This window comes from Ranitomeya imitator, chromosome 4, assembly GCF_032444005.1.
Source record: "Ranitomeya imitator isolate aRanImi1 chromosome 4, aRanImi1.pri, whole genome shotgun sequence".
NCBI lineage: Eukaryota > Metazoa > Chordata > Amphibia > Anura > Dendrobatidae > Ranitomeya > Ranitomeya imitator.
The window spans coordinates 511,991,691-512,006,954 of NC_091285.1; the positions used below are offsets into that span (position 1 = coordinate 511,991,691).

Sequence of the window (15,264 nt, forward strand, 5' to 3'; positions counted from 1 at the left end):
TTGGTCAAAGTTTTCTGAGAACACAATTCTCCAAGGGAGCCCAAATTTTTGTATTATCCCATTTACCTTTTTTGCAATTTTTTTTAAATGTAAAGGATTACAATATTTCTTTCTGCCTAAAATACAAAGGAAATATGTCATCTCTAACTTTAGGCCTTTTAGAAATCATTTATTTTCAACTTGCTTAACTGTTCACAATAACAGTAATTTTGACAAGAGGTGCCCAAACTTTTACATGCCACTGTAGCTATGCCCAAGTCTTTTAAAACAATTAGCAAAATGTAAAGTGAATAAACAAAGGAGAAATCTACATCAAGTCAAAGTTTATGTGACCACCCTTTGCCTTCAAAGCTGCAATTCCTCTAGGTAGTCTTGCACACAGTTTTAGAAGGAACTCGGCAGGTAAAATTACAGTTTTCCTGTGAATGTAGGCTGGTGCAAATATTTCTATCTCTTCATGTAATCCAAGAGAGACTGGATGATGCTGAGAGTGACTGCAGAGTTATCGATTTGGACTGAACAACTCCTTTAACAATGCCCAATTTTTGGTGTCTCTTCAAAAGAGCTTGAACAGCAGATCTTGAAACTATTGCCTACTTTGAAATCTTTGCCTGAGAGAAACCTGGCTAATGCAGTGTAAGTAGCTTGTATCTTGTTGCTGTACAGAGCAGGCTGGAGCGAGCCGCCCACCCCTTCCCACAGGTGGCGTACGTGCAAGCCGTCATGACAAGGGGCTTTGGAGCGAAGGGGTAGGAGAGGTGGGATTTATCAGGGGGAGGGAATAAGATGGAAAGGTTTTGAAATTGTTGGAGGGTGGAGCCTGGTCACTTCCCACTCAGGAGGCCGTGGAGAAGGACATCCATACTCACCAGCGATGAGCTCCGTGGATCAGGTGCTTGACCCGCTGCGGGCGGCTGCTGTAAATCAAGTGTCCGGTATCCTGGGTGGCGGCAGCGGGGGTTCCCCGGCAAGCGGTTCCGTAGAGCGGCGGTCCAGGCGTGTGAGGCCTCCTGAGCGCTTATCCCCGACCTGCCTCAGACGTCCCAGCGGTGGCGCAGGAGCCCCTCCAGGGACCCTCCGGACCGTGCACTTGCTCTCAAATGCCCAAGCAGGCCGTGGTCTGGGAGGAATCCACCAGCTGTGCTGGGGCCTGCGGCGGCTGTCAGGCCTTCTCCTCCCGCATCTCGGGGACGGGGCCTGCGCACGCCAGATCTACTAGGGCCCAGTGTGATGTCACAGCGGGTCGCCGTGGTGACGACCAGGTCGGGTGGCTTGCCATATCCGTCGGCAGCAGACAGCGGGGGAGCTCTTTTGATGCGGCAGGTAGCGCTCCAGGTGTGGTGGGGCTTCTGGACCTGGCTGGAGATTCCGGACCCCTTCTTTTACCTGCAACTGGGACGGGACTTTATAGGACGGGAGGATGTGATGGAAGCCGACTAAACGGTGGGCCCAGGTCTGGGGCTTCCCCACATCAGGCTGCATCTGCGGTAAACGAATCCTAGTCTGCGCCCTCTACTGCGGCCGGGACGGCGAGATCTTCTGCAGGTGGACTTCATCTTCATGATGGTCTAAGGACTGGATCGGGGTCAAGAGAAGGCTGGATAACCATGGTATCTGTGGCTGGGGGGATCACAGCTTCCCTGCAGCCTGGTGAGCATGCGTCTATGTCTCGTTTGTTACCGGCGTTCTCACCGTCTCCGTCAGTTGCCGTTAGTCAGGCTGTGGGGTCTGTGTGTCAGAGTGAGGAAATTTGCGTTAAGGCTGATAGTGGTGTTGAAGGGGTGGGGGAGCTTTTGTCGAATGTTCGTGAGCTGTTGATACAGTTGGGTGACGTTAGGTCTGGGCCGTCTCCTTTGGCGGCTTGGGTGGGACCTCAAGATTTGGGTCTTGAGTTGTTGGGTAGCAGTTCCGTGGTGCGGGACAGGTCAGCCGAGCCGGTATCTGTATCCGTACAGACCGAGAAGGAAAAGGAGGGTGGGACTCGCTTGGATGATAAGGCACGTGGTGAGGTGTTTGTTTGTTTTGAGGGGCCGTTGGGGGCTCATTTAAAAAAGGAAGTGCGTGAGAAGATTTGGAAGGATGAGTACATGGAGATTTTTTCGCTTTTGCCGTTGGAGAAATTTAATTTGGATAAGAACAAGAAGGAGGATAGCAAGAATGAGGACGAGGAAAAACAGAGATGGCGCCTTATTCCTCAGACTTTCGTGAATTGGCTTCAGGCATTTGCAATTCTGGCTCACGTGAGAAGGCTCACGAGAATTGTTCTGCCTTATTGTTGTGAATTCAGCTTTTGGGCTCCCTCCGGTGGTTGTAGAGGGTAATGCAGTTGTGCCTGGATTGAAGGAGTGGACATGTGTATCTACTAATTGCAGGACTGACTGGGGTATATAGCTTTGCAGAATCCTTTAGTCAGTGCCAGTTGTCCATTGTTCTGGAAGGATTCACTTCCCTGCTGGTCTCTCCAGTTTGCTGTGCTTTTCTACAAAGATAAGTCCTGCTTGGTTTTTGCTGTCCACCTGCAGTGGACTTTATAGTTCTGTGCATTTTCATGTTTTTGTTTTGTCCAGCTTAGTCTGTGAAGGATTTTTTGCAGCCTAGATATTTCTCTGGAGATGCAGATATACCCCCCATGTCTTTAGTCAGATGTGGTGATCCGTATTTTCTGCGGTGGATATTTTCTAGTGTTTTTGTACTGACCGCATAGTACTCTGTTCTATTCTTTCTTTTTAGCTAGTATGGCCTCCTATGCTAAAATCTGATTTCATATCTGCGTATGTTATTTCCCTCTCCTCTCACAGTCAATATTTGTGGGGGGTTATCTATCCTTTGGGGATTTTCTCTGAGGCAAGATAGGTTTCCTGTTTCTGTCTTTAGGGGTAGTTAGATCTTAGGCTGTGCCGAGGGGTCTAGGGAGTGTTAGGTACCCCCCACGGCTACTTTTAGTTGCGCTGCTAGTTCAGGGTTTGCGGTCAGTACAGGGACCACCTTCTCCAGAGTCTGTCTCATGCTGCTCCTAGGCCACCAGATCATAACAGTACAACTGGCCAGTAATGAGTTAAATGCATCTCAGAAGAAGGGAAGAAAGGTCTTGAGCCATTTTTTTTTCTTCAGTCTACTTTGTCTACTCCTCCCTCTTAATCCCTGGGTGGCTGAAGAGCCTTGTGCTAGCATGAATGTTCAGGAATTAGCTTCTCGTGTAGACCAGCTTGCTGCTAGAGTACAGGGTATTTCAGATTTCATTGTTCAGACTCCTGCCTTAGAACCTAAGATTCCCACTCCTGATTTATTCCTTGGTGACAGATACAAATTTTTGAGTTTCAAAAATAACTGTAAACTGTTTTTTGCATTAAGACCCCGGTCTTCTGGTGATCCTATTCAGCAGGTTAAAATCATCATATCTCTGCTGCGTGGTGACCCACAGGATTGGGCATTTTCCCTGGAATCTGGCAATCCTGCTTTGCTTAATGTTGATTCGTTCTTTCAGGCATTGGGGTTGTTGTATGATGAGCCTAATTCTGTGGATCAGGCTGAGAAAATCTTGTTAGCCCTGTGTCAAGGTCAAGAAGCGGCAGAATTCTATTGCCAGAAATTTAGAAAATGGTCTGTACTGACTAAATGGAATGAGGATGCCTTGGCGGCAATTTTCAGAAAGGGTCTTTCTGAATCCGTTAAGGATGTTATGGTGGGGTTCCCCACGCCTACTGGTCTGAGTGATTCTATGTCTCTGGCCATTCAGATTGATCGGCGCTTGCGAGAGCGCAGAGTTGTGCATACTGTGGCGTTGCCCTCTGAGCGGAGCCCTGAGCCTATGCAGTGTGATAGGATTTTGTCTAGAGCTGAACGTCAAACATTCAGGCGTCAGAATAGGTTGTGTTTTTACTGCGGTGATTCTGCTCATGTAATTTCTGATTGCCCTAAGCGTACTAAGAGAATCGCTAGTTCTGTTGCCATCAGTACTATACAACCTAAATTTCTGTTATCCGTGACCTTGATCTGCTCATTATCATCATTTTCTGTCATGGCATTTGTGGATTCAGGTGCCGCTCTGAACTTAATGGACTTAGAATTTGCCAGACGTTGTGGTTTTCCCTTGCAGCCTTTGCAGAACCCTATTCCTTTGAGGGGCATTGATGCTACACCGTTGGCTAAAAATAAACCTGTTTTGGACACAGCTGACCATGCGCATGGCGCCAGCCCATCAGGAAGATTGTCGTTTTCTGGTGTTGCATAATTTGCATGATGATATTTTCCATGGTTACAGCTACATAATCCGGTGTTAGACTGGAAATCCATGTCTGTGACTAGTTGGTGTTGTCAGGGGGTTCATGATCAGGTTCCTTTGATGTCAATTTCCTCTTCCCCCTCTTCTGAAGTTCCTGAGTTTTTGTCAGACTTTCAGGATGTATTCGATGAGCCCAAATCCAGTTCCCTTCCACAGCATAGGGACTGTGATTGTGCTATTGACTTGATTCCAGGTTGTAAGTTCCCTAAGGGCTGACTTTTCAACCTGTCTGTGCCTGAACATACCGCCATGCGGAGCTATATTAAGGAGTCTTTGGAGACAGGGCATATTCGGCCATCTTCTTCACCGTTGGGAGCGGGGTTCTTTTTTGTTGCCAAGAAGGATGGATCCTTGAGACCCTGTATTGATTATCGCCTCTTGAATAAGATCACGTTCAAATTTCAATACCCCTTGCCTTTGCTTACTGATTTGTTTGCTAGGATTAAGGGGGCTAGCTGGTTTACTTAGATTGACCTTCGAGGGGCATATAATCTTATTCGTATCAAGCAGGGTGACGAATGGAAAACTGCATTTAATACGCCTGAAGGCCATTTTGAATACCTTGTGATGCCATTTGGACTCTCTAATGCCCCATCTGTGTTGCAATCCTTCATGCATGATATCTTTCGGAGTTATCTTGATAAATTCATGGTTGTATATTTGGATGATATTTTGATTTTTTCCAATGATTGGGAGTCTCATGTGAAACAGGTCAGGATGGTATGTCAGATCCTCCGTAATAATGCTTTATTTGTGAAAGGGTCAAAGTGCCTCTTTGGAGTGCAGAAGGTTTCTTTTTGGGGTTTTATTTTTTCTCCCTCATCTATAGAAATGGATCCGGTTAAGGTTCAGGCCATTCATGATTGGATTCAGCCCACATCTGTGAAGAGCCTTCAGAAATTCTTGGGCTTTGCTAATTTTTATCATCGTTTCATTGCCAACTTCTCCAGTGTGGTTAAACCTCTGACCGATTTGACCAAGAAAGGCGCTGATGTGACGAATTGGTCCTCCGCGGCTGTTTCTGCCTTTCAGGAGCTTAAACGCTGATTTACTTCTGCCCCTGTGTTGCATCAGCCGGATGTTTCTCTTCCATTTCAGGTTGAGGTTGACGCGTCTGAGATTGGGGCGGGGGCCGTTTTGTCTCAGAGGAATTCTGAGGGGTCCTTGATGAAACAGTGTGCCTTCTTTTCTCGGAAGTTTTCGCCTGCGGAACGCAATTATGATGTCGGCAATCGGGAGTTGTTGGCTATGAAGTGGGCATTTGAGGAGTGGCGACATTGGCTTGAGGGGGCCAAGCACCGTATTGTGGTCCTGACCGATCATAAGAATCTGATTTACCTCGAGTCTGCCAAACGGCTGAATCCTAGACAGGCTCGATGGTCCCTGTTTTTCTCCCGTTTTGATTTTGTGGTCTTGTACATTCCTGGTACTAAGAATGTTAAGGCGGATGCCCTCTCTAGGAGTTTTTTTCCTGATTCCCCTGGGGTTCTTGAGCTGGTCGGCATTTTGAAGGAAGGGGTGATTCTTTCTGCCATCTCCCCTGATTTACGACGGGTTTTTCAGGAATTTCAGGCTGATAAGCCTGACCGCTGTCCTGTGGGGAAACTGTTTGTTCCTGATAGATGGACTACTAAAGTGATTTCTGAGGTTCATTGTTCTGTGTTGGCTGGCCATCCTGGGATTTTTGGTACCAGAGATTTGGTTAGTAGGTCCTTTTGGTGGCCTTCTTTGTCGCGGGATGTGCGTTCTTTTGTGCAGTCCTGAGGGATTTGTGCGTGGGCTAAGCCTTGCTAGTGGGTTGCTTTTGCCATTACCGGTCCCCGAGAGGCCCTGGACACATATTTCTATGGATTTTATTTCCAATCTTCCTGTTTCCCAAAGAATGTCGGTTATCTGGGTTGTCTGTGACCGATTTTCTAAGATGGTTCATTTGGTGCCTTTGCCTAAATTGCCTTCTTCTTCTGATTTGGTTCCGTTGTTTTTTCAGCATGTGGTGCGTTTGCATGGTATTCCGGAGAATATTGTGTCCGACAGAGGTTCCCAGTTTGTTTCTAGGTTTTGGTGGGCCTTTTGTGCCAAGCTGGGCATTGATTTGTCTTTTTCTTCTGCATTTCATCCTCAGACAAATGGCCAGACTGAGCGAACTAATCAGACCTTGGAGACCTATTTGAGATGCTTTGTGTCTGCTGATCAGGATGATTGGGTGGCTTTTTTGCCATTGGCCGAGTTTGCCCTTAATAATCGGGCTAGTTCGGCTACTTTGGTTTCGCCTTTTTTTTTGTAATTTTGGTTTTCATCCTCGTTTTTCTTCTGGGCAGGTTGAGCCTTCTGACCTTCCTGGTGTGGATTCTGTGGTTGACAGGTTGCAGCAGATTTGGGCTTATGTGGTGGACAATTTGGTGCTGTCTCAGGAGGAGGCTCAACGTTTTGCTAATCGTCGTCGGTGTGTTGGTTCCCGGCTTCGGATTGGGGATCTGGTTTGGTTATCTTCCCTTCATGTTCCTATGAAGGTTTCTTCCCCTAAGTTTAAGCCTCGATTTATTGGTCCTTATAGGATTTCTGAGATTATTAATCCGGTGTCCTTTCGCCTGGCGCTTCCGGCCTTGTTTGCTATCCATAATGTCTTCCATAAATCTTTGTTGCGGAAATATGTGGAGCCCGTTGTTCCCTCTGTTGATCCTCCGGCCCCTGTATTGGTCGATGGGGAGTTGGAATATGTTGTTGAGAAGATTTTGGATTTTCGTTTTTCGAGGCGGAAGCTTCAGTACCTTGTCAAGTGGAAGGGTTATGGCCAGGAGGATAATTCTTAGGTTTCTGCCTCTGATGTCCATGCCGCTGATTTGGTTCGGGCCTTTCATCGGGCTCATCCTGATCGGCCTGGGGGCTCTGGTGAGGGTTCGGTGACCCCTCCTCAAGGGGGGGGTACTGTTGTGAATTCAGCTTTTGGGCTCCCTCCGGTGGTTGTAGAGGGTAATGCAGTTGTGCCTGGATTGCAGGAGTGGACATGTGTATCTACTAATTGCAGGACTGACTGGGGTATATAGCTTTGCAGAATCCTTTAGTCAGTGCCAGTTGTCCATTGTTCTGGAAGGATTCACTTCCCTGCTGGTCTCTCCAGTTTGCTGTGCTTTTCTACAAAGATAAGTCCTGCTTGGTTTTTGCTGTCCACCTGCAGTGGACTTTATAGTTCTGTGCATTTTCATGTTTTTGTTTTGTCCAGCTTAGTCTGTGAAGGATTTTTTGCAGCCTAGATATTTCTCTGGAGATGCAGATATACCCCCCATGTCTTTAGTCAGATGTGGTGATCCGTATTTTCTGCGGTGGATATTTTCTAGTGTTTTTGTACTGACCGCATAGTACTCTGTTCTATTCTTTCTTTTTAGCTAGTATGGCCTCCTATGCTAAAATCTGATTTCATATCTGCGTATGTTATTTCCCTCTCCTCTCACAGTCAATATTTGTGGGGGGTTATCTATCCTTTGGGGATTTTCTCTGAGGCAAGATAGGTTTCCTGTTTCTGTCTTTAGGGGTAGTTAGGTCTTAGGCTGTGCCGAGGGGTCTAGGGAGTGTTAGGTACCCCCCACGGCTACTTTTAGTTGCGCTGCTAGTTCAGGGTTTGCGGTCAGTACAGGGACCACCTTCTCCAGAGTCCGTCTCATGCTGCTCCTAGGCCACCAGATTATAACACTTATTTTGCTACTTGGATTCAATAAGGGGGGCTCACAGAGCCTATGGGGGGCAAGCATGGTTGCGTTACGATGAACAGTTTAGATGGCGGAAGGCGGTTCGTCCAGCGATTCGGTGGCATCAGGACATAGGGACCTTGAAAGTGTGTTTTCTTACAGGTTGAAATTTTTTTTCATCTGTATGGTTCTAAGTTGTTTGTTTTGCAGGTTCAACTTCCCTGTTGGTTTGGATTGTCGGCCACTCCTACGTTTATTGGGGCGCGAAGCGTGCAGACGTTCGACACGATGGAAGACAGCTCAGTTTTTCCAGGGATGTGGCTGTTATCAGGTGGTTGGGTTTTTGGGGTTTGGGCTGGAATAGAGTTATGCAGGAGGTGCATAATGGGGTTCAGTTGGATAGGCCTCCCGAAATTTTGGTATTGCATGCTGGGGGAAACGATTTGGGGGTTCGCCCATGTCGCGAGTTGATAAGAGATATTAAACATGATTTACTCAGATTATGGGTTTCTTTTCGGGAGATGGTCATAGTGTGGTCAGATATCATCCCACGGAAGTGTTGGAGGCATGCTAGAGCGGTTGTTAGGATTAATAAAGCTCCCATTAAGGTAAATAGGGCTGTGTCTGGCTTTGTTGTCCGGAATGGGGGCCTGGCGGTTCGTCATTTCGAGTTGGAACATGGGGGGTGAAGAATTTCTTCTGGGTGATGGTGTCCATTTGAACGCAGTGGCCATTGATTTGTGGGCCCTCGGGTTGCAGAATGGTATTGCAAGAGCCATAGCGGGTAAGGGTGGTGGGGTCTCGGGTACTTGAGGTGGTCAAGTACCCTTGTTGTGGCGATGGGAGGGGTTCTTGGAGTTGGTGCTAAATTGGCCCGGGGGATCCATCGGGATATGAATTCTTCAGTTGGTATAAATTTTGGTTTCGGGTCTAGTGAATTGGGGGGAATCTTGGCAACGGTGGGCCAGATTCCTAAGTTGGAAGTGGACTATGGTAACCCTTAGGGGGATTTTGGTGCTCTCGAGCCAGTGGGGTAACAGCTGAGAGTAAATTATGGTTGGTTTTCTGTCCACTAATTTTCTAGTATGGTTAACACCAGATTTTAAGCTTCAAGGACCCTTCGAAGCTTATCTTACTGTTATGTGTTTTTGTTTGTTCTATAATAAAGGTCGCTGTGGCCAATTATTATCCAATTTGGGAGTCCTGTCATTATTGGGTTTGTGGGGAGGGGTCGGGGACCCATGGGTATGCACCTATTACCTGGTTATCGACAATACCAATGTCAAGAGCAGGCTGGAGCGAGCCGCCTCACCCCCTCCCATGGGCAGCGTACGTGCAGGCCGTCATGACAGGGGGTTTGGAGCGAAGGGGTAGGAGAGGTGGGGTTTATTGGGGGGAGGGAGGGAATAAGATGGAAAGGTTTTGAAAGTGTGGGGGGAGGAGCCTGGTCACTTCCCACTCAGGAGGCCGTGGAGCAGTCCCGCCCACCCACCCTTGTGTTAATCGTTGTTTAGTTGTGGTTTGAGCTAATGTATTTGGGTCATAGTGGCTTTAGGCGGTGGGAGGGGTCCTTGGAGTTGGTACTAAATTGGCCTGGGGGATCCGTCGGGATATGGATTCTTCAGTTGGTATAAATTTTGGTTTCGGGTCTGGTGAATTGGGGGGAATCTTGGCAACGGTGGGCCAGATTCCTAAGTTGAAAGTGGACAATGGTAACCCTTCGGGGGACTTTGGTGCTCTCGAGCCAGTGGGGTAATGGCTGAGTGTAAATTATGGTTGGTTTTCTGTCCACTAATTTTCTAGTATGGTTAACACCAGATTTTGAGCTTCAAGGACCCTTCGAAGCTTATCTTACTGTTATGTGTTTTTGTTTGTTCTATAATAAAGGCTGCTGTGGCCAATTATTATGCAATTTGGGAGTCCTGTCATTATTGGGTCGGTGGGGAGGAGTTGGGGACCCATGGGTATGCACCTATTACCTGGTTATCGACAATACCAATGTCATGAGTCTCGCCATGGTATATGACTTGTTACATGAAACTGTCTTCTAAAACTTTACCTTTATACCAGAGTTTGGCTGCTTATCAGCAGTTTTAAGCCTCCTAAACATTTGTTTCTGGTTCAGTTACTCAGTGTTTCCTACAAGTGAAAATGGTGATCATTATCACCTGTTTGATATCATTATCTGCTCATACACCTGACTAGAATTTTACAAAATCTCTGATCGTGAAAATGTATTTAGAAAAATGTATGCTGTTTTGAAATCAAAGGATGGTCACACCAATAATGTTTGATTTACATTTTGCATGTTGTAAATTGAAGAAAAAATAAGCTATTGACACTTCTATTTTAAAGAGCATTCTTTGCAGAATTTTTTCCACAGCTGCCTAAAACTTTTGAACTTTTGCAGAATGCTGTATATACAGTATATTTTATTAAACCTATGAATACTTTTTATTTTACAGTAGTTACCGTACCTTCCCGATTCCCTCCTGGGGTGACATCGGACACTGGTTTATAATAGAGGTGATAATGCTCCACTGTGTCATCCGAAAACAGGCTCCAGCACACACGGAGAGATGTCGCTGTGGCAGAATTGGGTGTCTGTGGGTTGATTACAGGAGGAGAAGGAACTGCAATATGAAAGATTATTGCTCAGTTACACAAACATTGTACAGCTATTCACCTTCACTTTGAATAGAAAAAAACCCGAAAACTACTGTATGATCCTAAATGTCTACAATGCTCATAGTAACAAAGTATATACATAGTTATGTGACTAGTTCTCATAGTAATAACGCAAGGAAATAATTTATTATAATATAGTATTTTTTTAACCCCTTTACCCCCAAGGGTGGTTTGCACGTTAATGACCGGGCCAATTTTTACAATTCTGACCACTGTCCCTTTATGAGGTTATAACTCTGGAACGCTTCAATGGATCCTGGTAATTCTGACATTGTTTTCTCATGACATATTGTACTTCATGACAATGGTAAAAATGATTTGATAGTACCTGCGTTTATTTGTGAAAAAAACGGAAATTTGGCGAAAATTATGAAAATTTCCCAATTTTCCAACTTTGAATTTTTATGCAATTAAATCACAGAGATATGTCACACAAAATACTTAATAAGTAACATTTCCCACATGTCTACTTTACATCAGCACAATTTTGGAACCAAAATTTTTTTTTGTTAGGGAGTTATAAGGGTTAAAAGTTGACCAGCAATTTCTCATTTCTACAACACCATTTTATTTTAGGGACCACATCTCATTTGAAGTCATTTTGAGGGGTCTATATGATAGAAAATACCCAAGTGTGACACCATTCTAAAAACTGCACCCCTCAAGGTGCTCAAAACCATATTCAAGAAGTTTATTAACCCTTCTGGTGCTTCACAGGAATTTTTTGAATGTTTAAATAAAAATGAACATTTAACTTTTTTTCACAAAAAATTTAATTCAGCTCCAATTTGTTTTATTTTACCAAGGGTAACAGGAGAAAATGGACCCCAAACATTGTTGTACAATTTGTCCTGAGTATGCCAATACCCCACATGTGGGGGTAAACCACTGTTTGAGCGCATGGCAGAGCTCGGAAGCGAAGGAGCGCCATTTGACTTTTCAATGCAAAATTGACTGGAATTGAGATGGGACGCCATGTTTCGTTTGGAGAGCCCCTGATGTGGCTAAACATTGAAACCCCCCACAAGTGACACCATTTTGGAAAGTAGACCCCCTAAGGAGCTTATCTAGAGGTGTGGTGAGCACTTTGACCCAACAAGTCCTTCACAGAAGTTTATAATGTAGAACCGTAAAAATAAAAAATCATATTTTTTCACAAAAATTATCTTTTCGCCCCCAATTTTTTATTTTCCCAAGGGTAAGAGAAGAAATTGGACCCCAAAAGTTGTTGTACAATTTGTCCTGAGTACGCTGATAGCCCATATGTGGGGGTAAACCACTGTTTGGGCGGATGGGAGAGCTCGGAAGGGAAGGAGCGCCGTTTGACTTTTCAATGCAAAATTGACAGGAATTGAGATGGGACATCATGTTGCGTTTGAAGAGCCACTGATGTGCCTAAACATTGAAACCCCCCACAAGTGACACCATTTTGGAAAGTAGACCCCCTAAGGAACTTATCTAGAGGTGTGGTGAGCACTTTGACCCACCAAGTGCTTCACAGAAGTTTATAATGCAGAGCCGTAAAAATAAAACAAAATTTTTTTCCCACAAAAATTATTTTTTTAGCCCCCAGTTTTGTATTTTCCTGAGGGTAACAGGAGAAATTGGACCCCAAAATTTGTTGCCCAATTTGTCCTGAGTGCGATGATACACCATATGTGGGGGGAACCACTGTTTGGGCACATGGGAGGGCTCAGAAGGGAAGGAGTGCCATTTGAATGCAGACTTAGATGGAATGGTCTGCAGGTGTCACATTGCGTTTGCAGAGCCCCTAATGTACCTAAACAGTAGAAACCCCCCACAAGTGACACCATTTTGGAAAGTAGACCCCCTTAGTAACTTATCTAGATGTGTGCTGAGCGCTTTGACCCACCAAGGGCTTCACAGAAGTTTATAATGGAGAGCCGTAAAAATAAAACAAAAATTTTTTCCCACAAAAATTATTTTTTAGCCCCCAGTTTTGTATTTTCCCGAGGGTAACAGGAGAAATTCGACCCCACAATTTGTTGTCCAATTTGTCCTGAGTGCGCTGATACCCCATATGTGGGGGGGAACCACTGTTTGGGCGCATGGGAGGGCTCGGAAGGGAAGGAGCTCCATTTGGAATGAGGACTTAGATGGAATGGTCTGCAGGTGTCACATTGCATTTGCAGAGCCCCTAATGTACCTAAACAGTAGAAACCTCCCACAAGTGTCACCATTTTGGAAACTAGACCCCCTAAGGAACTCATCTAGATGTGTTGTGATAGCTTTGAACCCCCAAGTGTTTCACTACAGTTTGTAACGCAGAGCCGTGAAAATTTAAAAAAAAAATCTTTCCCCCCAAAATTATTTTTTAGCCCCCAGTTTTGTATTTTCCCGAGGGTAAGAGGAGAAATTCGACCCCAAAAGTTGTTGTCCAATTTGTCCTGAGTACGCTGATACCCCGTATGTTGGGGGAAACCACTGTTTGAGCGCATGGCAGAGCTCGGAAGGGAAGGAGCGCCATTTGGAATGCAGACTTAGATGGAATGGTCTGCAGACGTCACATTGCGTTTGCAGAACCCCTAATGTACCTAAACAGTAGAAACCCCCCACAAGTGACCCCATATTGGAAACTAGACCCCCCAGGGAACTAATCTAGATGTGTTGTGAGAACTTTGAACCCCCAAGTGTTTCACTACAGTTTATAACGCAGAGCCGTGAAAATAAAAAATCTTTTTTTTTCCCACAAAAAATATGTTTTAGCCCCGAGTTTTGTATTTTCCCAAGGGTAGCAGGAGAAATTGGACCCCAAAAGTTTTTGTCCTATTTGTTCTGAGTACGCTGATACCCCATATGTTGGGGTAAACCCCTGTTTGGGCACACGGGAGAGCTCGGAAGGGAAGAAGCACTGTTTTACTTTTTCAACGCAGAATTGGCTGGACTTGAGATCGGACGCCATGTCGCGTTTGGAGAGCCCCTGATGTGCCTAAACAGTGGAAACCCCCCAATTATAACTGAAACCCTAATCCAAACACATCCCTAACCCTAACCCCAACAGTAACCCTAACCACACCTCTAACCCTGACACACCCCTAACCCTAATCCCAACCCTATTCCCAACCGTAAATGTAATCTAAACCCTAACTGTAACTTTAGCCCCAACCCAAACTGTAGCCCTAGCCCTAACCCTAGCCCTAATCCTAACCCTAGCCCTAACCCTAGCCCTAACCCTAGCCCTAACCCTAGCCCTAACCCTAGCCCTAACCCTAGCCCTAACTCTAACCCTAGCCCTAATGGGAAAATGGAAATAAATACATTTTTTTAATTTTTCCCTAACTAAGGGGGTGATTTACTTTTATAGCGGGTTTTTTAGCGGATTTTTATGATTGGCAGCCGTCACACATTGAAAGACGCTTTTTATTGCAAAAAATATTTTTTGCGTTACCACATTTTGAGAGCTATAATTTTTCTATATTTTGGTCCACAGAGTCATGTGAGGTCTTGTTTTTTGCGGGACGAGTTGACGTTTTTATTGGTAACATTTTCGGGCACGTGACATTTTTTGATCGCTTTTTATTCCGATTTTTGTGAGGCAGAATGACCAAAAACCAGCTATTCATGAATTTCTTTTGGGGGAGGCGTTTATACCGTTCCGCGTTTGGTAAAATTGATGAAGCAGTTTTATTCTTCGGGTCAGTACGATTACAGCGACACCTCATTTATATCATTTTTTTATGTTTTGGCGCTTTTATACGATAAAAACTATTTTATAGAAAAAATAATTATTTTTGCATCGCTTTATTCTCAGGACTATAACTTTTTTATTTTTTTGCTGATGATGCTGTATGGCAGCTCGTTTTTTGCGGGACAAGATGACGTTTTCAGCGGTACCATGGTTAGTTATATCTGTCTTTTTGATCGCGTGTTATTCCACTTTTTGTTCGGCGGTATGATAATAAAGCGTTGTTTTTTGCCTCGTTTTTTTTTTTTTTTCTTACGGTGTTTACTGAAGGGGTTAACTAGTGGGCCAGTTTTATAGGTCGGGCCGTTACGGACGCGGCGATACTAAATATGTGTACTTTTATTGTTTTTTTTTTTTTTTATTTAGATAAAGAAATGTATTTATGGGAATAATATTTTTATTTTTTTTTTCATTATTTTGGAATATTTTTTTTTATTTTTTTTTACACATTTGAAATTTTTTTTTTTTACTTTTTTACTTTGTCCCAGGGGGGGACATCACAGATCAGTGATCTGACAGTTTGCACAGCACTCTGTCAGATCACTGATCTGACATGCAGCGCTGCAGGCTTCACAGTGCCTGCTCTGAGCAGGCTCTGTGAAGCCACCTCCCTCCCTGCAGGACCCGGATCCGCGGCCATCTTGGATCCGGGGCTGGACTGAGCAGGGAGGGAGGTGAGACCCTCGCAGCAACGCGATCACATCGCGTTGCTCCGGGGGTCTCAGGGAAGCCCGCAGGGAGCCCCCTCCCTGCGCGGTGCTTCCCTGCACCGCCGGCACATCGCGATCATCTTTGATCGCGGTGTGCCGGGGGTTAATGTGCCGGGGGCGGTCCGTGACCGCTCCTGGCACATAGTGCCGGATGTCAGCTGCGATAAACAGCTGACACCCGGCCGCGATCGGCGG

At 45.3% G+C, this 15,264-nt stretch overlaps 1 protein-coding gene across 1 annotated transcript in view; it reads right to left on the bottom strand.

The window, feature by feature from the left end:
* Nucleotides 1–15,264, bottom strand: part of FSD2 (fibronectin type III and SPRY domain containing 2) — a 103,600-nt gene that overhangs the window by 43,181 nt on the left and 45,155 nt on the right. Inside the window, exon 7 of the mRNA XM_069766083.1 lies at nucleotides 10,443–10,598. Coding sequence (XP_069622184.1) covers nucleotides 10,443–10,598 — 156 coding nt within the window. The remainder of the gene's footprint in view (nucleotides 1–10,442; nucleotides 10,599–15,264) is intronic.